Raw genomic sequence first — 23,913 nt, 5'->3', positions numbered from 1 at the left:
AATGAAGTTTCTGGGCAAAGCTGGGTAACACAGTTAGCACAGTATGTCATTTGGAATTGTTTTTCAAATGGGAGCATCCCATAGTACACTCTTGTTAGAAGTCCACTGCCCCAAGCAAACACTCTCACACATCCACACTTTATATTGGTTTGCACTTCAGGCACCAATTAACAGAACACTGGTTATGTAAGTGCTGTCTCATGGTTGAGCTCATAACAGCAACAATCCATGCTTGACAGACCAGGCCATTCTACCTCGCCAGAATGTTTCCAGCTCCTCATGAAGAACATTTAAGAGGTACATTTCCAAATATGAAGGAGGGTTTCTCCATTGCTTCCTAATTATTCTCCCAGGGGGATACATCTAATATGCTGGGGAGGTATCCTCAGTTCATATGTGGGTTTCCTCCGGGCGCTCCGGTTTCCTCCTTTCAGTCCACAGAAACAATTGTTTTACTCCAAGGTCCTAACATATTGTTGGACTGCTCTCATTACCTCTGTACAGAAACCCCATTTTAGCCACTTGTACTGTCATTCCCATTCTTTTAGTCACTACCCAGAGCTTGAAACATTTGGCGAGAACAAGCGTGTAGACTGACCAATAAACTGAAAGCTTAGATCTCTGTCCCCTATTTGCCAGCAAAGAGGAGTAACTTTCTCAAAACTTCTGCAGTTATCCCAATTAATTTGTTCTCAAGTTCATCTCAACCCTTCCACATGAATGAGATCTCGAGGTACTTGATCTCCACCCTTTAAGGCTGGTGCAAACTGCTAACTTAAACACAGTAAGCCACATTTTCTCAAGCAGAGGACTTTAATCTCAAAATTAGAAATTCCAGTTCTCATCCCAACAACAGAACCATCAACTGCCAATCACAGTCAAATGAGGCCAAGAGGAGATAAACATTTGAAAAAGAGCAGAGTTTCTTCCCTCAGATCCCTGAACCTGACATTCTCCAAGATTCAGTTGTGCCTATTTCAAATGGACTTGACTTAGAACCAGTTATAACAACACAGCTGTCACCCATCTTAGATGTATGGGGATAAAATTGCCTGCATCATGATCTGTGATCTTTTATGTTGTTAGTTAATTTGATGTTTAACTTTTAATTGCTTTATCGATTATAATCTGATTGTAAATTATTAGTTATTACTTCTTTTCACTAGTGGCAATCAACTTTTGTTACCTGTCCTATTGCCCTGGCTGAACAAACAGGCCCTAGCCTAATGTCACTCAATTATGTTTACCTCTGTTGTAAGTTGCTTTGGAAAGAAGTGTCTGTCAAGCAAATAAATGTAAATGCATCAATAGACTTGGAATATCATACACATTTTGCACTCTCTACAAGTTACCACAAGGTTCATGGGTATGAACCTTACCCCAATTTACAAAGCACACATAGACTAGATAGATAAACTGCAATGACTCCTCAGATATCTGTGCCAGAAGAAACCATTGCCGCACTGCTTCATGGGCAGTAAGGCATCTTTATTGTTCCTGAATGTGAAGGGAATTTCTCTACTCCCATATATATAGTGTATATATATATATATATATATATATATATATATATATATATATATATAATATATTGTGATGGACGGATGGGGATCTTGCCCAGACGGGATGCCCTTTTAAAGAGAAGACCGGGGGAAGGGACATATGACCAGCAGCATCTCCCCCAGGACACGAGAGGGCAGGCCCCCTGGTTTACATCGGGCCATGGAACTGAAGCTTAGAAGCTCAACCCGGCCAGGGGCCGTGACCACCACCAGGGGGTGCCTGGATAGCTCTGGAGTCTGGGCACAAAGCACTTCCGCCATGCCCGGAAGTGCCACCAGAGGAGGAGCTGAGTTTATATGCAGCACTTCTGCCACACCCGGAAGTGCTGCCGAATGTCAATCTGGAGACACCTGGAGTACTTCCGGGTGTAGTATAAAGGAGGCCGCCTCACTCCTTTCGGGATCTTGAGTCAGGTGGAGGTGGACAACACTTACAGGAGTAGAGTAAGCAAAAGAAAGACAAGAAGAAGAAGGAAGAGAACTGTATATGGTGGTGATTGAGGCACTGTGTTTTGTGTAGAACCAGAAGGAAGAATAAAAGCGTCTGTCTAGAGACATTTGGTGTCCGTGTCTGACTGTGTATAGGTTCAAGTTCACTAATATATAATATATATATATATATATATATATATATATATATATATATATATATATATATTGTCACAGGTGGCTGGGGGGGCGACCCGGCTGGGACACCCCGGAGGACCGGGGAAGGGCTTATGCCTTCCCCAGACCACGTGGGGGCAACCGCCCTGGTGGCTATGGGGACCACGGGTACAGAGCTTTGAAGCTCAACCCTGTAGGGGCCCGTGGTCACCACCAGGAGGCGCCCCAATGCCTTTGGAGCCCTGGACCTCTGCCACACCCGGAAGTGCTGGGGGGAAGAGGATCGGGGACACCTCGGAGTGTTTGTGGGTGCGCAGCCGGCACTTCTGCCACACTGGGGATTGCCGGCGGCAGATTGTCGGGAGGCACCTGGAGCACATCTGGATGTTTATAAAAGGGGCCGCCTCCCTCCATTCGGGGGCTGGAGTCGGGAGAGAAGGAAGGACAAGGTCCTTGGAGGAGGCAAGGAGGCGGCCTGAAGGAAGAAGAGGCATTGTTGAAGGGCCTGGACTTTTGGGGACTTTAGGGGTTTGTGTGTCACATTTATAAATATGGATTCTTATAATAAATGTGTGTTGGGTGAGTTGAACGTGTCCGCCTGTCTGTGTCCAGGTCATCATCCACAATATATATATATATATATATATGTATATATTTATATATGTATGTATATGTATATAGACAACTCATATAGTTTTAGAGGTGAGACTGCATGCAAATGCCAAGTTTTCAGCAGCAAAATAAGACAAATTTATAAATTTCTTAATGTCCAAACTAGGCCGAATGAGATTATTTTCATTAATGTCTTTGCTGTTTTACTGTTTAATGTTTTTCAGCCCTGAATTCATTCTTCATTGCAATATTCTACACATTGAAACACTGATGAAACGGTAAGGATAAAACAACAGATGCAGGAAGCTTTCTTTTAATTAATCAGTCAATGTCTGTTGTGTCTTATTCTTTTGAACTTTTCCACCATTAGAAGTAAGCCTTTCAGACCCTCACAGGTAACATCTAACCTTTACTTCCTCTTAAAGTCATTTTACAAATTTATAAAATTGTTTCTATGAAGAGGAGAGAAGAACTAAAATCTTTATATATATATTATACAGATAATATATATATTTGGGGGGGGGGGCTTTTAGTCATCCATGGGTACAATAATGTTTTCTTTGACCTTTTAGTTACTGACACACTTTTTGTTTGAAATGATAAATTTCCATAATGCAGAGTAAAGCAAAGGCAGACGTAACAATGCAAATTACAGTATATACAGTATGGTGACTATAATGTGTAAAGACGAGTAACAGAATTGACTTTTTGAAGCTGATATCTAATGAAATATGGTAAAATTCAGTAGCACAAGTAAACTGTTGTGCACTCACTGTCAACTTGATGCCAACATACTTTTTATTTGTTGCACCTACTGTACTTCATTTGCTATTCAGCAGTTCTTAACACACTACCTTGCATTTAAGAAGGGTCATGTATTATCCCAGATCAGACAGTGGAGAACTGGGACAATGGGTGGGTGACATGTTGGTGTAAAGGTTTGGGCTTCTACCTCATGAATACAGTGCTTTAGGTTCAAATCCACCTCCCAGTTTTGTGTTTGTGTGGAGTATCTGTTTGGGATTTTCGCCAGTCACTCCAGTTTTTCTCCCACACACCCACAAGCATGTGTTAGGTTCATTTTTAAATTTTAAATTGATGCTGTATGAGTATGGCTGTGTGCATGAGGGGGCCTTGTGATGGACATGTGTCCTTTCCACCTCTGATTCCAGAACTGCACCTGGCTCCTAAATCCTAAATCTTAAATTGGATTAGGCAGGTTGTGATTGTTATGTGATTGTCACAAGGTATTATGTGAACAGAGAACATTTTGAATTATAAATTAATAAACAAATTACAGACATTGTATGCATATGTTTGTATGTGTGTATATATATATATATATATATATATATATATATATATATATATATATATATATATATATATATAAAAAACATAATCCAATGTCTGTCCACTTTTCATAAGAGAGCTACTTAACGAATTTAGATCGGATTTTTTTCTATTTGCTTTGAACATTCCGGTTGATTTTGGTACCGATTTATTTGCATGAATACAAGAGACACGCATTGGGCCGAGGGAAGGGGGCAGGGCCAGCCTCGGGGTGTGTACCTTCCCTCCGCTTAGTTTGCGAATGAGAGAACTACTTAACAGATTTAGGTCTGGTTGTTTTCTATAATTTGCTCACACATTCTGGTTGATTTTGCGACTTCTCTCATTGTGCTAAGAATCATAATTCGCTTGCAGGAGTGATATATTTGCATTAATCTGTGATAGAGGCTGTGGGCCGAGGGGTGGGGGAAGCATGATGTCAGAAGTGGGGTGCCGGGCGGGGCCCTCCTCATTGTCCTGTTTCATTACTACGCAGGCAGAGCCACGGGGGACATACATACATATGTACGTATGTATATGTATATAGGCATAACTGACTTACTTTACTGTTTTGATTTTCTTTTTGCAGAAAAGAAGAATCTGTGTTATCAAAGGCACTGGTAATATTTCTTTTTTAGAATAGAATTTTATTTATAGACTTCAGTTGAAAATTTCACATGACATTATATACAGTAGTCTGTGATATAGATTTTTCACTTTTATGTATAAATATGTAAACTGTGGTGCATGCTCTATGGGTAAATTCTATGTTTGTATAGGATGTGAATAAAAACTACAGTGTTGAGTCAGATGGGTGGCCTACCATTTTATGTTTGTGTGTTTTGTATTAAATTATTCAAATAAGAGGCCTAGACTGGTGCTGTTGTCTGTCCTTTCCACACGGTGTAAACACGTGTTATACAGACAGACTATTGGAACAATTTAACTATATCGTGGACTTCAGTGTTGTTAATTTTTTCTGTTACAGGACTTGTTTGAAAAAACACTTCTAAGAACAAATCAAAACAGTGTGACGGTGCAATTTTTGGAGATAACATGTTTTCTAAGTGTGCCACAGGTAAAGTTATTGAGTCTTTACTAAATAATGAAAATTCTTACATTTTAAGAAAGCTGCAAAAATGAATATCTCTGACAGGCAGAAGTGTGGCCTCGTGATGTGGCAGGTATTTGAATTCATGCTTCACTAATTTGTCACTCAAAGTAAACAAAGTATATATGAAATCAAACATTTATAGTTATTACAGTTATATGATATGAGAAAATAGAGTATGCTGTGGCAGCACAAGGAACCAATATATTGGAGGACCCACATACCAACAGAGGTGCGGTTTGGAATTATCAGTTCTTTTAACCTTCACGTCTTTGGAGGTGTGGGAGGAAAAGGAGAGTACTCCGAGGAAACCCTACAGAGATACAGGGGGAACATACAAACTTCCAAGTGTTCAAAGCTGGAATGCTGCATTAGTGCATCCACCACCACACTGTAAAAACCAAGGAAAAATTAGAGACACAAAATGTCATCTGTGTAGTCTTCTTTGGGTTTGTGACGGGAAATGAAAACAGGTTGCACATAAGAGAACAGAAAGGAAAAGAAAGGCAGGAAGATGTAAGGAGTGACTGTAAGGAGGGTGTGAAAAGCAGTCCTTAAAGAAGAGATTAAAAGGTTAGTCAGTCATATAGTTTTTACAGAAATGCGTGATCCAAGCTTGAAAACAAGTTTAGCCTCTTCTGGTTTCCTTTGGCATGAAAAAACATAGACAGAGAGATCAGGGTTTCTATAAGGATGTGGAGAGGTCTTTGATAGGCTCTGATGTTGACAACTCGAACATGATACCAAATTCTGCCAGCTGCCTCACTGTTTCACCTAGATGGCCTAGATTTCTACAAGAAATAAAAAAGATTTTTGGACTGGCAGGAGAATGGTTACTTCATACTGAACTTCATTATTAGTGACATATTCGCAAGGGATACAGCAATTTCTGTTACAAAAGATATTCTTCACATGGTGTGGGTTTTAGTAGTGTAAATCCAAAAATCTGGTTAACCAATAAAGTTGCAGAGTGTTGAAGTGGTCAGCTATTTCAAGGGCTACTTTCATAGTAACGCCCCGAACTAGATTGGAGCTCACATTTTTCCACTCCAGGGAACATCACTGTGCTTTATGAGGTGAGTTTTGCTCAAGAGGTTTCCGTAAATTAGGTGGTCAATGGATATCATCCACAAGATTCTGTTTTCCAAATGCCCTTGTGATCTCCTGTTTTCATGTTGCACTTCCAAAACCTCTACCAGGTGAAGTATTTCAAATGGAACGGCTGACAGTTAATGAGTTTTGCGCTGTGTATGAGACATCATTCACCGTTTCCTCAACAGGACTGAAGAAGTCTTGTTGGCGTTCAGACAAAACTGTGCTTATGGTGAAGCTCCTACGTTTCTAGGTCTTGTCACATCTGCACTATGTAATTCTTGTTTAATCAAAGTTAGTTGTTAGGTTTCTAAAAGAAAGTTTTAACCTCCACAAACTCTTATGTACTGTTTGGAGGAACTAATACAAAAGTACAAAAACAAATGTGTATACAAGAATTAGCTTATCATGAAAAGAAAAATAAGCCCATTTAGGCCAGTGAGTGATACCACATTTTTTAGCAGCAGCAAAATCTGCTTTGAGATATTTTTGTCCATTCTTTCTTACAAAATGCTTCTGCCGCTCCAAATACGTTGGCTGTCTTGCACAAATACGTCTGGTCTTGCCAGATGATTTGTATTGTGGGCTCACATCGAGTCACTCATTTCCTCTTAATACAGTCTTTAGTAGACTTGGATAGTTTTTTTAACATCAATGTCATTTTTGCTAAACGTAAACTCACTGACCAATATGCTGATGATTCAGCAGCAACAGGACCTGAAATTCTTCTATGAATATTTTGACATGACTCAGAAGTAGCAGTTTCCACAATTATGATAAGATATCCTAGATTATTTTTGGCAACTGTTAGCAATTTCTTTCTGTCATACTGAAAACATCTAATTCAGACTCATCCATCCAGAGAACATTCTTGCAAAAGTCTACATGATTGTTCAGATGGTCTTCTATAAAATGAATTCATTCAACAGTGTCCTTTTTGGAGAACAAAGCTTTATTTGCCTGTATGTCCCACCCATTAATCTCAAGTTTATGAAATAATGAATGTCTCACTGGTGTGACATTCTGTATCACTGCCTTGTATTATTAAGAGGTTGTGAGATTCTTGAGCGAAATCGTGAGGTCTATAGGATATCCTGTCAGAGACTGCTTATGTGCTAGAAATGTGGAAGAACACACACATTGAGGTGCAGTGGCTATGCTTTTGAATGTTCTCTGCATTTGTAGGTTATACGTCTTTGAGCAGGCTACTGAATTCCAAAATGTTTTGTTATTTTAATATATCCCTGTCCAGGTTGATGAAAATGTCATTTTGCTTGAAGTCTCTTTCCGTTACCTAACCAGGGTCACATCTAATTGACTAGACTGCTGTCCAATGATTTTAGCACCTAGTTACATTTTTCTCATTAACTAAGTTAACACATGTTTTAGGTTGCTTATTTTTGCAAATGTGCCAAGTCTCTTATTTACTAATAAATAATTTCCTTAACCGGTACATACAAAAAAGTAAAGATCAGTTTTGAATAAACAGGCATTTCTTAAGAAAAACACAACATTTAAATGACAGTCACAATCTTTCAAGCAGCCCATTAACAAGGCAAAATAATGTTAATCCTGAGGTTTGTTTAATCCAGTTTTGCAAGTTATGTATTTTGCTCTGATGATGAACTGATATTTCGAAGTTTTATGTAATTTTAAATGCAACATTTTCGCAGGCCTTGGTGCAAATCATGACACTCTGCCCTATTCAGCATTTGGTATGTATGCATTTGGTGTGCACATTCACTAAAATAACAATAGAATAGGCAGGTGGCTTCTTGTGCAAAACATTTACATTTTCTTTTCTTCTGTAGAGAACAAAAGGCCTACAGATATTTCAACTCTACATAGATATATTTGACGTGGAGGGAAAGCACAAGTTGTTCAGGTGAGTTGCACATTTTATTGTTTTTTTATGCACATAATAAATATTTGTTTTTTAAAACTTAGTATAAGAATTTGAATTACCTCAGTTCTCAGCTCAGTTTTGCATACATTTTGAGCAAACTGTTAAAAGTGAGTGTCTCCTGGCATAGATAGATAGATAGATAGATACTTTATTAATCCCAAGGGGAAATTCACTTACTCCAGCAGCACCTGACTGATACAAAAAACAATATTAATTTAAAGATTGATAGTAATGCAGGTAAAAACAGACTTTGTATAATGTTAACGTTTACCCCCCCCCCGGGTGGCATGAGATTCTTTGGGCCAAATATACATTTTGGTTTTCAGCATTTGTTTTGTGTGTGTGTGTCTGTTTTTGCTGAATAATACTCACTTTTTTAAGATATTCATCACAAATTTTAATCAATTTTGTTTTCAATTTTGTTATTCTGTGTTATTGTTCTGGAAAGGACACACTTTTATATTTAATTTAATCTGCAGTTTTCGCGGGTGCGTTTTTTAAAATGATAATAAACTGAACATTAAAAGCCCAATGACCTCACTGTTACAATCCATGGGAAATGCCTGATAAAAGAAGATCCACTGCTAGTCTCACGCTCTTCCCATGCCGTATTGTAACACTGCCAGTGTGGCTGTGATTGCCCTTTCACTATCACTGTGTCTCTTCCTCTCTTTCACTCGGCAAATTCAAGTTTTGCTTTTGGAAACTTTCTGGAACTTTTTTTTTTATTTAATATTTTTAACCTGCAGTTGGTTGAATCCATGGATGTGAAACCTGCAGGATGCAGAGGGCCAGCTGTAATTATATATGATTGTATCATTTTCTGGTATAATAACTACCTATTAATTGCATTCATTAAAATTACTATTTAAAAATACTCGTCATATTTTTATCCTGTTTATACTTGTACATCTAAAATTCACAAAATACTTGTAAAGAACAGAGAAGGCAGTGCCTGACCTGAAGTAATGTCTGTTGGAACAACTTGTATGGTATCATCATGTAGTACTACTTCAAAAATGCCTCTTTTGAAAGGTTATATTAGTGTCAGGAATAATGACCACTCTGAATACCGATTCATACACATTAATCACCTGTCTGTATTTCTCCATTACTTCTTGATCACCTCAGCAGTTTTAAAAATGGTGCATTGGCCAGTAACAGCTGTCAGAGAGTGTCAGCATACAAGCATACTGAAATGCTACAAAACAGAAGGACAACTCATTGTTTTCACATTATCAGAGTTGATGCATTAATGACACTCTTGAGGATTCTGTATTTTTATTTATAAATAAACTGTGTCATTATTATTAAGTCTCAGGTGAAACTGGATCATGTAACAGACATTTACGTTCTGGTCATTTCTTTGTGTAAGGTACTATATATACAGAGAGACACAAACAGACTAGCATAAATACTAAACCCGTCCTGTTGTCTTTTTGTTAAAGATGCCTTTTGGAGGTCAGCCATCATGCTGGTGTTGAAGGCTATATCATACAGAACATCAAGAAGCAAATAGACCTAGCTCTTAAGGTAAAAAAGCTGAATAATATAGTTATTTATTACGAGACCGACTCTGACTTGTCACTGAATGTCATATTTTCCTGTCAGCCAGATAATGGTAACCTGTGGTTTTCTGGAGCAGCACTGCTTCCTCTTCTGCGTTTAGTTCTGTTTTTGCCCCAAGGACCTGAAACAGACTTGCTTCAGAATCTTGACAGGTGAGAGCTGTAGGATGGACTTATTACTCAGGAGAAATTAGAAACGATTCTGATCACTTATTCCTGTTATAAAATGTGTTTCTACATAGTCTGATGAAGCCTCAAATGAGAATTTTTCCTTTAATCTGTCTCTACAATTATTGGTTATGTCCAAATTGCAATAATTAAGAGCTTGCCGTCAGGCTAAAAAAGTATTAACTAGAAATTTAATGTGTTTTATAATTGTGATTTAATAGGATTATGGAGTCACTTAACCTTCTGAGGTATCTACTTATACGAGACAAAGAATATGACAATCAAGTAAGTGAAGGAACTAACTTCTCCTTAATCTATACCATGCATGATTTACATGTAGTTTATTAACTCTTTGAGGGCTGAATATTTTTTCCCAAAGCACGCATTTTTCTGAAAAGCACCCAAAGCAAGGGTCTCCTACATAAATCAACCTATCAGTTGCTGGGTGCCGTGGCCACCAGTTCACAGTCTCTTGTGGCTTGAGACGCTCACGGGTGGCATGGTGGCTGGCAGGAACGCATGGCAGACTGGCTGCCAGGCTGTCTTCGTGTGATGGGGGCAGGGACGGCAGTAGCAGTCACGGTCACAGCACAATGCAATTTACAGTAGTTTGTACATGGTGTCACTATGAGTGGTGGTTTCCATCTACACAAATGTGTTTGGCACCACAATTAGCTGGAGATCAATCAGCTGATGCCAGTACCTCACTTTCCAATTCAGCGATAATATACAAAATGTCGTCCACAGAGTAATTTGCTTTGTGCATTCGATTTGATCTCTCACTAGATGTCGATGCCATTTTTGTTGTTGTTTGCTGTTCACTGCTCCTGCAAGCGCAGGGAATCTCAGTCAAACCAACGAAGCTAACTTCGAGAAAACGTAACGGTGGATTTTGTCACCATTTGCAGTTGCTCACTGCTCTCAACCCCTCCCTGCTGACAAAAGTCGACATCCTCCCTGAAAGAGTTAACAGTCACAGATCATTTATGTAAAATGCTTCAATTTTTATAAATTTTCAAGTGAGACCAGGTAAAGATATACCTTTCTAGTTAGCCAATAAAAGGTGTCATTTTGCTTGGCTTTTCTCTACCTTTTTAAAAAAAATTGTTGCATAATTCCAAGCATTATTTGGCTGAGTTGTCCTAATTTAGGGTTGTGTGGTGTCAGTAAATCTCATGCTGAGATCTGAGCCCTGATCTCTGAAACAACAGTGCTACTCACTGCACCATGATACCACCAAAATGATAGCATCTACATTGAATTACAGCTGATAAAATGCTGTAATGCGTTGATTTATATAAATAATACTTGAATTTATTTAAAAATAACTAATATTTGCTATTATACTGCGGCACTTTATAATGGGGTCAAGGGTTAGACTTATTTTTTTACTTTGTATTTCTTACAATCACTTAAAGGAATACTGCACCCAAAAATGATTTTTTGGATATGTTGCTTGCCCCATGTAGTTTGTAGTGATGGCTAAGAAAAAATATTAATCTACATTTTCATGTGGAATGGAGAGAAAAAAAGTTTATTATACAAGACAAGCAAATGGTGACCAGTGCTATACAACGGCATACAATTTGAAAAATGTCTGTGGAAAAAAGAAAAAAAATGTCATGTTACTCATGTCACATAATTCACACATCAGTTATCTGGTCGTTTTCTCAAAACATGCAAAACGATGCTTTCTTGCCAACATATCAAGAAAAATAATGCACATCATAAACAGAAAGTATAAAGTAACATGGGATTGACATTTTGAATTGACGATTTGCCTCTGCCCCTCATTCATTGGTCAATAGTCAGTTTTGTGGACTGATGAAACTAAGTTTCTACCAGAATAATTCAAAATTCAGTACATACAGCATAAAAAGGACACTGTATACCAACACGAAAACAGCATCATTGTTTGGGGCTGCTTTGCTGCCTTGGGACTTAGACAGCTTTCTATCATTGAGGAGCAAATGAATTCCCATGCTTATCAAGGTATCCTATGGGACAATGTCAGGGTGGCTGTCTGCCAGCAGAAGCTCAGCAGAAGTTGGGTGACACAGCCGACAATTCCGCTAAGCATCAAAGTAAATCTACTACATAATGCCTCAAAAAACGAAAATCTACCTTTTGGAGTGGCCCAGTCAGAGCCAAGACCTTAATCCAATAGAGATGCTGTGGAATGACCTCAAGACAGCCATTCTCACCAGACATTCAAAGAATGTGGCTGAGCTGAAACAGTTCTGTAAGGAAGAGCAGTCCCAAATTCTACGTGAATGTTGTTTGAGGTTGTTGATGATGCCAAAGGAGGTTCGACAAATTATTATATCCAAGGGCTCATTTACCAGGACCGGGAATAATTGTTGGGAGTGTTAAATGAAGACATTTAAGATTATAATTGTGTGTGATTAGCTTGTGACTTTGATGAGGATCACATCACATTTTATGACCAGTTAATGCAGAAAACCAAGGTCATTCGAAAAGTGACAGGTTCACAGACTTTTTCTTGCTACTTTATTTTCATATCAGCTATATATATATATATATATATATATATATATATATATATATATATATATATATATATATATACTGTGTATATATATATATAATGTATATATATATATATATATATAATATACACACAGTGGAACCTCAGTTCACGAACTTCTCGGACCACATACAAATCGGGTTACGACCAAAAAGTTCACCAAACTTTTGCATCTGTTCACCACACACTCGGGTGACGAACAAGCCAGTTTACCTTCCGGTTTGTACACGCCGATGATTTCTGCACATGTTCAGTCTCTCCCTGTGCATTCCCTGTGCAGCAAGAGAGAGAGCGCGAGCAAATGTATATATACAGTGCATCCAGAAAGTATTCACAGCGCATCACTTTTTCCACATTTTGTTATGTTACAGCCTTATTCCAAAATGGATTAAATTCATTTTTTCCTCACAATTCTACACACAACACCCTATCATGACAACGTGAAAAAAAGTTTACTTGAGATTTTTGCAAATTTATTAAAAATAAAAAAATTGAGAAAGCACATGTACATAAGTTTTCACAGCCTTTGCCATGAAGCTCAAAATTGAGCTCAGGTGCATCCTGTTTCCCCTGATCATCCTTGAGATGTTTCTGCAGCTTAATTGGAGTCCACCTGTGGTAAATTCAGTTGATTGGACATGATTTGGAAAGGCACACACCTGTCTATATAAGGTCCTATAGTTGACAGTTCATGTCAGAGCACAAACCAAGTATGAAGTCAAAGGAATTGTCTGTAGACCTCCGAGACAGGATTGTCTCGAGGCACGAATCTGGGAAAGGTTACAGAAAAATTTCTGCTGCTTTGAAGGCCCCGATGAGCACAGTGGTCTCCATCATCCGTAACTGGAAGAAGTTCGAAACCATCAGGACTCTTCCTAGAGCTGTCCGGCCATCTAAACTGAGCGATCGGGGGAGAAGGGCCTTAGTCAGGGAGGTGACCAAGAACCCGATGGTCACTCTGTGAGAGCTCCAGAGGTCCTCTGTGGAGAGAGGAGAACCTTCCAGAAGGACAACCATCTCTGCAGCAATCCACCAATCAGGCCTGTATGGTAGAGTGGCCAGATGGAAGCCACTCCTTAGTAAAAGGCACATGGCAGCCCACCTGGAGTTTGCCAAAAGGCACCTGAAGGACTCTCAGACCATGAGAAAGAAAATTCTCTGGTCTGATGAGACAAAGATTGAACTCTTTGGTGTGAATGCCAGGCGTCACGTTTGGAGGAAACCTGGCACTATCCCTACAGTGAAGCATGGTGGTAGCAGCATCATGCTGTGGGGATGTTTTTCAGCGGCAGGAACTCGGAGACTAGTCAGGATAAAGGGAAAGATGACTGCAGCAATGTACAGAGACATCTTGGATGAAAATCTGCTAAAGAGCACTGTTGACCTCAGACTGGGGCGACGGTTCATCTTTCAGCAGGACAACGACCCTAATTACACAGCCAAGATATCAAAGGAGTGGCTTCAGGACAACTGTGAATGTCCTTGAGTGGCCCAGCCAGAGCCCAGACTTCAATCCGTTTGAATATCTCTGGAGAGATCTTAAAATGGCTGTGCACCGACGCTTCCCATCCAACCTGATGGAGCTTGAGAGGTGCTGCAAAGAGGAATGGGCGAAACTGGCCAAGGATAGGTGTGCCAAGCTTGTGGCATCATATTCAAAAAGACTTGAGGCTGTAATTGCTGCCAAAGGTGCATCGACAAAGTATTGAGCAAAGGCTGTGAATACTTATGTACATGTGATTTCTCAGTTTTTTTTATCTATACTAATAAAAGGCAAAGCCCTCACTGACTGACTCACTCACTCACTGACTCACTCATCACTAATTCTCCAACTTCCCGTGTAGGTAGAAGGCTGAAATTTGGCAGGCTCATTCCTTACAGCTTACTTACAAAAGTTAGGCAGGTTTCATTTCGAAATTCAAAGCGTAATGGTCATAACTGGAACATATTTTTTGTCCATACACTGTAATGGAGGAGGCGGAGTCACGTATCGCGTCATCACGCCTCCTACGTAATCACGTGAACTAAAAACAAGGAAGAGATTTACAGCACGAGTCGCACGCGGGAACGAAGGTAAATGACATTAATTTTTGACTGTCTTTTAATACTGTGTAAGCATACATATTAACACATGTGCAATTAAACGTGTGCATTTACGGGGTGATTTCTCAGGCTTAAAAGCTCACCTTTTATCAAACGCGGGAACAAAGGTAACTGACGTTGTTCACTGTCTTTTAATACTGTGTAACCATACATATTAACACATGTCCAATTAAACGTGTGCATTTACGGGGTGATTTCTCAGGCTTAAAAGCTCGCCTTTTACTAAAAAGGTAAATGCAAAACTATTTTCAATCAGTTTATTGAAACGCTCCCGTTAAGGATTGCAATAACATACTCGCGAGATAAAAGAACGAAGTAGGGGGAAATGGAGGAACAGCCGCAAACAGCGAAGAGCAAAAAATTAATTAAACAATTGAGAACGGAGCGAGTTAAGCATACAAGCATGTTCATAAGGGAAACAAACCACGGTGTAAAACGTAAGTTTAAATAAAGTTTATAGAAACGCTCCCGCTGCGGATTGCAATAACATATTCGCGAGATAAAAGTTTAATGAGAAGACACGAGGTATAAACGAACCACACGCCGTGGCGCAACGTTAGGGGCAACAGTTTCAACCATTCTATGATCTGCTTCTCGCAACTGAAAGACGGCACATGGCGGATGTTAGCCGACTTGCTGACCGCAACGTTAGGGGCTTCAACTATGGCGCTGACGCCACATCTCAGTGCCAACACTTTGCAGACTGTACTTAAAAGACACGCCCTCCTCACTGGACAGTTAAAAACACCAATCAAACTAACGATGACATCAAGTATTACCCAATCAAAAGTAGGAAAGGAGGCATCTTCATAAAATGCGTGTGGGATGATTTGCATGAGACGCTGCTTTAAAAAAAAAATGATTAAAAAAATACGGGATAAATCCCGTCCAGTATTGATTCAAAACGGGACGCGCAATTTCATTGTCAAACGCGGCACGATTCCGTATTTTAAAGGACGGGTGGCAACCCTACAGTGCCAGGTAACCACCCATACAATCAGATTGTGATTCAGACTAGGAATGCAATGAATGTAATTACCCCGATCTACATACAAGGCGAAAGTCTTGCAACATTCAAAGATGATGGTTTGGGATAATTAGTACTTATTAAGTACACCATGGAACATAAAAGAGCTTATGAAGCCTTGAACCGAAAAAAGCAACATCTCAGAGATCGTACAAAAAAAAAAGGACGTAATGTCGTTTTACTCGCTGTACATTTTAGTGAAACATTACCAGTTATTCCACGAGGGAGACCAGCAGATGAACTCAACGCTTCTTTAAAATCCATGCTTCTCCCACGGTCGGTTATATGTCGCGTGTTCTCGGGTAGGTACACCAAAAAATGTATACATTTAAGCATGTAATGGGCAAAGAAAAAATGAGGTATACCCAAAGGCACTGCAGTAGTACTCAATGTAACTTTACTTCTTAAATGTTAATGTTTTACTGTTTAATAATTTATACGCTTCTTATATATTGTTCAAATTCTTTTATCAAAATACCAGTGACAGCGCAATGCACGATAACATGGAGTGAATACACCATACGCATCTGCCCACGGCCGCCCTGGTGTGCGCAGATAGGAGTTGATTCTAAAATAAAATAAACATAAAAACAGTAATACAATCATCACCCATAAAGCGGATAGCAGACGTGACGTATTATATGTGTACCAGATTTCAAGTCAATAGGTGAAACAGTTTGCAAGCTACAGGTGATTTAAAATCCTGGACAGACCAACGAAAAGCCACGGTAGCAAATTATACAAGAAGATTTTATTGTTTAATTATTTATATTTATATGAAATGTGCTTCTTATATATTACTTCATATTCTCATATGATAATGATGTTAATGTTGTTTATATTGATTTCTATGTTATTGTAAGTGCATCTATGTGTGTATATGTATGTATGTATGTATGTATGTGTATATATATATATATATATATATATATATATATATATATATATATATATAAAATATATATATAAAAAATATATATGTATATGTATATATAATATATCTGTATATGTGTGTATATGTGTGTGTATATGTGTATATGTATATATATATGACAGCAACACTCATAACAATGACAACACAATTACATTGACAATCATGTTACGTTATTTTTAAAATGTTTCCTTTACTTTTTCATAACCTCTTTAACACACTACTTCTCCGCTGCGAAGCGCGGGTATTTTGCTAGTTTTTTATAAATTTGCAAAAACCTCAAGTAAACTTTTTTCATGTTGTCATTATGGGGTGTTGTGTGTAGAATTCTGAGGAAAAAAATGAATGTAATACATTTTGGAATAAGGCTGTAACATAACAAAATGTGGAAAAAGTGATGCGCTGTGAATACTTTCCGGATGCACTGTATTTACATACAGCTCATAGAGTCTGGAACGAATTAATTGTATTTACTTACTATCCTATGGGGGAAATTACTTTGGGTCATGACCAAATCAGGTTGTGACCAGAGTTTTGGAACGAATTACGGTTGTGACCTGAGGTTCCACTGTGTGTGTATATATATATATATATATATTGTAACAGATAGAGGCACTGTCGACCCCTTGAACCCTCAGACCAGACGTCAGACACCAGATAAAAGTCCAAAATGAATAATTATAATAATAAAGTGCACAAAGCACCCTCCATTCCACTATACTCATAAGTAAACAAATCAATAATCAATAACAATCCTCCACACTCCCAGACGCGTTGCCACTCTTCCACCCAGCTCAGCTCGCTGTCTGGGATCTCCCAGAATCCTTTTATAGTCCGTGACCCAGAAGTGTTTCTGTCCCTCAGTCCATGTGACTTTCTATCACTTCCGGGTCAGGTAAAAACTTCTTTTCTTCATCAGCCCAGAAGCACTTTCTTTCTTTAAACCATGTGACTAGGATTTACTTCCGGGCTGTATGGAAAATAAACTTGTCTGTTTCTCCCTGCAGCGTCCCCGATGTTATCCAGCAGGGCTGTGTATTAAAACTCCATAGTCCATGATGCCCTGCTGGAATTCGGGGCATCTCCATGTTGCAAGGAGGGCTCCATCTAGCAGCCTGGGGGTATTGGCCGGGATGAATGGCCGGCCATATCCTACTAATATAATATATATATATATATATATATATATATATATATATATATATATATATATATATAATATATAGATAGATAGATAGATATAGATATACAGTATATAGATATAAAGTGTGTGTGTGTATATTTATATATACAGTAATCCCTCCTCCATCGCGGGGGTTGCGTTCCAGAGCCACCCGCGAAATAAGAAAATCCGCGAAGTAGAAACCATATGTTTATATGGTTATTTTTATATTGTCATGCTTGGGTCACAGATTTGCGCAGAAACACAGGAGGTTGTAGAGAGACAGGAACGTTATTCAAACACTGCAAACAAACATTTGTCTCTTTTTCAAAAGTTTAAACTGTGCTCCATGACAAGACGGAGATGACAGTTCCGTCTCACAATTAAAAGAATGCAAACATATTTTCCTCTTCAAAGGAGTGCGTGTCAGAAGCAGATCATGTCACAGAGATAGAGAGAGACAAAAGCAAACAGATCAATAGGGCTGTTTGCCTTTTAAGTATGCGAAACACCGCGGCACAAAGCTGTTGAAGGCAGCAGCTCACACCCCCTCCGTCAGGAGCAGACAAAGAGAGAGAGAGAGAGAGAGAGATAAAGAGAGACAGAGTTTGTTTTTCAATCAAAAATCAATATGTGCCCTTTGAGCTTTTAAGTATGCGAAGCACCGTGCAGCATGTCCTTCAGAAAGCAGCTGCACACAGAAGGTAGCAACGTCCCTATCGTCTAGGTGTGCGAACAGCCCCCCTGCTCACACCCCCCTACGTCAGCGCAAGAGAGAGAGAGAGAGCAAGTAAGCTGGGTAGCTTCTCAGCCATCTGCCAATAGCGTCCCTTGTATGAAATCAACTGGGCAAACCAACTGAGGAAGCATGTACCAGAAATTAAAAGACCCATTGTCCGCAGAAACCCGCGAAGCAGCGAAAAATCCGCGATATATATTTAAATATGCTTACATATAAAATCCGCGATGGAGTGAAGCCGCGAAAGGCGAAGCGCGATATAGCGAGGGATCACTGTATATATATATATATATATATATATATATATATATATATATATATATATATATATATACAGAGATAGATGATAGATAATATCTGAAAATAAAAAACTGTATACAGTTACAGATACACAGGTACTGTTCAGTTGACCAGTCTAATAGCCAGATTGTCCAAAAGATTGGTTTACAACCCAATGGCTTTCCAATTTGTTACAGAAACTGAGAAAACACCTTTTTCCATTCAAAATGCACAATACCTCTTAGTACTACTGAGAAGCAAGAAAAAAAATCCTACCTAAAATTCAAATGTAACAATTAAGAAATGAGTTTTGATATTAAACATATAAATGAGTGTGCATCCTTGTGCGTGATCACATTTTGCCAAGACTAGTAATATGCACGGCTACAGCTGAATGCTCCCACCTTCTCTCTAGGTGCCAGTGAACCAGGACCCTACAGTCAGAGCTGCCAGTTTTACTGCTCAGTTAACGAAGATCATCATTAGCAAACTACAGATATGGCTCTCTTAGCTTGTGAGCAAGTTTTCTGTATAGTGGCTCTTCAGCCTCACTACACACATTGCCTTTTACACTTGTTTCCTGCAGACTTTTGATTTGTCATGAAAACACAGGTATGTGCAAAGACTGAAATTATCTGTTATCAATATGAGGAATAAGGGTAATATTGGAGAGTAAACAAGCACAAGACGCAAAGGGATCAAATGACAACTAATTCTTAGCCCACAGCTTGTCTAAATACATGCAGAATGCCTAGTTGGTTGAATTGATCCCTCTTCTTGTACCTTCAGATTCCGGCCACCTTTTCTTCCTGCCAAAGAGCTTTCCTATTCTTCTCCATTGACTCAGGATTATTTCTGTGTTCACTGCTAAAAGATTAAATTAAATTAGCAGGCACGCTGAACATTTTCTTACTAGTAGGCAGCAGCTTCTAGGGGGTTTCTTTTTGAGACTCCCCTACGAATAACTTTCACTTTGGGCACTATAATTTGACCTACTTGAATAGATCAAGGATCAAAAAGGAATGAAAGTACAACCCAATTCCGCCTCATTGCACCACATTCAGGGGACCTTCCTTCCTTGGCCCAAACATGCCTGGCCACTGTGTGCTACATTTTGACACCTTTACAGATACCAGGAGTATCTCACCGGTTTACTTATCTATGTGTCTTGTTTGGTTATGAAAGGACCAAAACACCCACCTCTGTTTCTGGTCACTCCTTGACTATATCTGGAGACATCATTGTTTTAAGTCTATGTAGAAGCAGACATACTCCAAAAATGATAAAACACATAGGAGCCATAATTAGAAATAATGTGTTTTGCATTCTGCTTCATGATTTAGTACGGTACCTACTAGGAATGCAAAAAAAATAGAGTAAACTTTATTTTTTTTAATCAAAACTATACCAAATGTCTTCTACTTCCAAAAAAGAAATGTTTTAGATATATATGTATTTACTTTCTTAAGCAACTAAGTTTAATAAATCTAACCATTCCACTAAAATTAGCGTGCACTAGTGCTGGGCTGTATGACCAAAATTCTATATCACGGTATTTTTCTAAATTATATCGGTTTCACAGTATTGGATGGCATTTTTTTCCCATGCATGAGTGGATGTTAACCACATTTTCCACTGCAATTACTGGCTAAGAATAACCTATTCCACTGTCATGAGAATTGTACATTGTACAAAAAAACATTTTAATGTGCACACAAGTATTAATACAGGTTTGCATGACCCCATAAAGTGATAGTTTTCAAGGGGGTGGCACTAATGATGAGAAGGAATCATTGCATGACAGATGCCGTCAAAATATAGAACCTTTTTATTGAACAAAGTTTGCAAACAACTTAAACTACAATTTTGACAACATATTTTCAACCATCCAAAGAGGCATTTAGACTTAGTAAAATATCCAGAGGTGCTTGTCAAAAGTTGTATTGCACTGAACATGTCTTAGAAAAGGAATAAATAGTAAATATTTTTTGTAAACCAACTACACTTTGTTAATATTAACAATCTCTGTCCACTTATATGTTAAAGTGACTTTTTAAACAACTTTACCATCATTAAACTGCATAATATTTAAACTAATAAATAATAACATTACAATAAATAATAGTGCGACTTCCAGTAATAATACTATTACTTCCAAGACTTCAAAGCCCAGGTGCATTACACAGTATTCACCAAATTAAAATAAAATAAAATAAAACAAGTGCAACTTGGTGATGAAATCTTTACCAACTGAACCATCATTAAGGCAAATTGCATTAATATGGACCTTGCTTCAAGCTAAGCTATATACATAAATAATAAAACTGCAACTTGCATTTATAATGCTATTTGTGGTATAGCCCTACGGAATTGTATTAGGGCCACGGTGAAAAAAAAAAAATACAGACACAGTGAAGAAAAAAAAAACTATGTCGAGATTAAAGTCGACATTTCCACTTTATTCTCATAGTTTGTCATTAAAATAGAATGTTGGAAACTAAACTTCATCCTAAAATCAATGTTTAATTTACTAGATTTTCTCAAACCCCGTCATAAGTTAATGTAGCACATTAAATGCCTTTGTGTTGTCCCCAACCCAGTTGTTAATCGCTACGCGCTTCTTAAACTGACTTCCTCTGCACTAAGAGGAGGCGCCGGCAGCAATTGCCGCACAGAATACATTCACTTCATGATATTCCTGCTCTCTGAAAATGAGATAAATTTTCATGATGAAATGCATTAAAGCAGGTATTAAACATGCACGGTAGTGAGGCGGTAGTGCTGCACCCTCGCAGTAAGGGGTCCCCAGGTGTGCGTTCAGTTTAGAGAACTTTATGGCAGGTGTGATGAAGCTCCCAAAAACTGGATGTATGAATGGTTATCGCACAGGTTTAACTTAAATTTTGTGTAAATATTGGGTTTGTGATCTGGTGGTCGGAGACACAAACACAGAATTCAATGGATGTTCTTCTGAGCGTACTGTCTCTGTCTGACGTACCAAACCCGCAGTTCCTATCTTTCCTTTTTCTTTCTCCACATAACCAGTCACCACACGATAAATGTCTTTGTGAAATTAAACCTAGTTATAAACACCACGGAGTGTTCAGAACTTTAATAAAATCTTCGTTATACATGTTTAATTATGCCATCTATCCCAGCAAGCATTGTGTGCGAGGCAGGAGAAAATCCTGAACGTGACGCCAGCACATCGCAGGGTGAATATGAGCAATACATACACTGGCAGGATCAATATACAGGGTTACAGGGTCAATACTGCATGCAAAACTACTTTATGGAAATGCTATTAATTGACCAAAAACTGGTACTTTTAAATTTTTACCAGAAATTACAAAATTGTAAGTTTCAAATTACAAGTTATGCATGACTTTAAATACAACATGCATAACAATGAGAATGCTGAATTAAATTTTTTTTTTCATTTGTGCTAATGATTTTTGATTAGTTTACTAAAAGAATGTGGTCTACCACATTAAATACAGTTTACTTTACAAAGGTTTTTAAACTTAAAAAAAAAAATGTATTTCACGTTTGACTGGCTATTTAAACTGTAATCTCATCTTTGATTAAGCCATAATAAATAGGACAGTCCAATTAAACACATGGCACCACAAAATTGTATACTGTCATATCAGTTAAATGTTTAGGGTCTAAAAATGATTGAAGCCCTTAGATGATGTGACTGGTGAAACATCGTTTGGCCCATTCCTCTTTACACAACTATCTTATATTCTTTTAAAATAACCAAGTCTAAATCTAAAACAATGGTTGATGTGAGACATTCTAGAAATATAAATAAACTCTCATGACATTTTGTATATGTTACATACCCCATGTAGTTTGTAGTGATGGTGGAGAAAAATGTTTAATCACATGTTTTCATGCTGAACAAAGATAAAGTTTCAGATAGAACAGAAGTCTATGGTCATCTACAGCATCAAAACATCTATGAAAACATCTCACATTCTTGTGTCACATAATCTACATGTGAAGACACTCTGGTTTATGCTCACAGTGTCCCAAAGACATCTATTTTTACTAAAATAGCGTTAATTATATCAGTTCCACAAAATACTCTCGTGACTTAATACAGAATGTGCTCAGACGCGCTGAAAAATTTTAACTGTAGGCCCCTCCCCATGCAGTGGTCACAAGTCCAGCCCAGTAGTCATGGTCTACCAATGCATTTCACATGACATCAGCAGTGCAAAGTTGACTGAGAGGCGTGTACAACTAAAGATTAAAAGTTAGAGAAAAGAGAGAATAAACATTACCAGGAAGAGAATATGCCTTGGACTTGATGCATATATGAGATACTTTAACAAGCAGAAGGTCAATTCACCCACAAAGTTTCTCAGACCGCTGCTACATAGTCCCAAGGTATTCCATTTGTGGATATGATTAGGAATGTAACAACATGAGGCAGGTCCACAATTCAAATGCTTGTTCACTTCTTAGCGTGTTACATTTTAGTTAACAAGGGTGTTTTGCAGAAATTACTTATTTAATGATATTTTAGTAAAAACATGTGTATTTTATTTAGAAAAGGAACTGGTAGATAAATCATAACCAAAACAACAAGCAGTAGGTTGTAACTGGGAATCAAAAAACAACCAAAGCTCCAGTATGTGTGTTGAAAGTCATAGCAAAACACAGAAGGAACTTAAAAATCAATAAACATTGGTAACCAGTGCCAAAATGATTATCTTAAAGCAGAATCAGAATTTGTTAATCAGAATTATTTCGAAACAACAAAGGAATTCAAGTTTAAAGATTTGAGTTGAATCTAATTTATCGTCTTGACCCAGATATGATACACACTGCACACTTTCATTGACCACGCCTAGTAACAGCATAGCAACCATCCACAAATGTTCCTCAAAATTGTGGCGCTCATTAAATAAAAAAACAAAATGGCACCATGTGAGAATGGTACTTATTTTCAGCATTGTTAAAAATATATCAAACGCCAAAACAGATGTGACCACAAGATTCTTTGAGTTCTGAATCACTCAAAACAAGGGCTAAATAATTTTTAGAGGTCAAGGAGAATTTTACAAAATCAGAAAGAAGAGCTTGAAAACTCTAAATAGTGATTGTTCAGGATATATAGTGTGGGAGGATAACTTCTGAAAAGCGTAAGAACCCA

The 23,913-nt window shown here is 38.1% G+C and overlaps 1 protein-coding gene across 1 annotated transcript in view; it reads left to right on the top strand.

Moving 5' to 3' along the window:
- The window catches only part of glmna (glomulin, FKBP associated protein a), a 45,376-nt gene that overhangs the window by 19,878 nt on the left and 1,585 nt on the right, over positions 1-23,913 (top strand). The window contains exons 9-16 of the mRNA XM_028811440.2: positions 3,005-3,058; positions 4,702-4,732; positions 5,101-5,190; positions 7,989-8,030; positions 8,127-8,200; positions 9,670-9,754; positions 9,833-9,942; positions 10,179-10,242. Of these exons, the coding sequence (XP_028667273.1) occupies positions 3,005-3,058; positions 4,702-4,732; positions 5,101-5,190; positions 7,989-8,030; positions 8,127-8,200; positions 9,670-9,754; positions 9,833-9,942; positions 10,179-10,242 (550 nt within the window). The remainder of the gene's footprint in view (positions 1-3,004; positions 3,059-4,701; positions 4,733-5,100; positions 5,191-7,988; positions 8,031-8,126; positions 8,201-9,669; positions 9,755-9,832; positions 9,943-10,178; positions 10,243-23,913) is intronic.

Source organism: Erpetoichthys calabaricus, chromosome 10 (genome assembly GCF_900747795.2).
Source record: "Erpetoichthys calabaricus chromosome 10, fErpCal1.3, whole genome shotgun sequence".
NCBI classification, from domain to species: Eukaryota; Metazoa; Chordata; class Cladistia; order Polypteriformes; family Polypteridae; genus Erpetoichthys; species Erpetoichthys calabaricus.
This window is presented reverse-complemented; position numbering and strand designations above follow the sequence as displayed.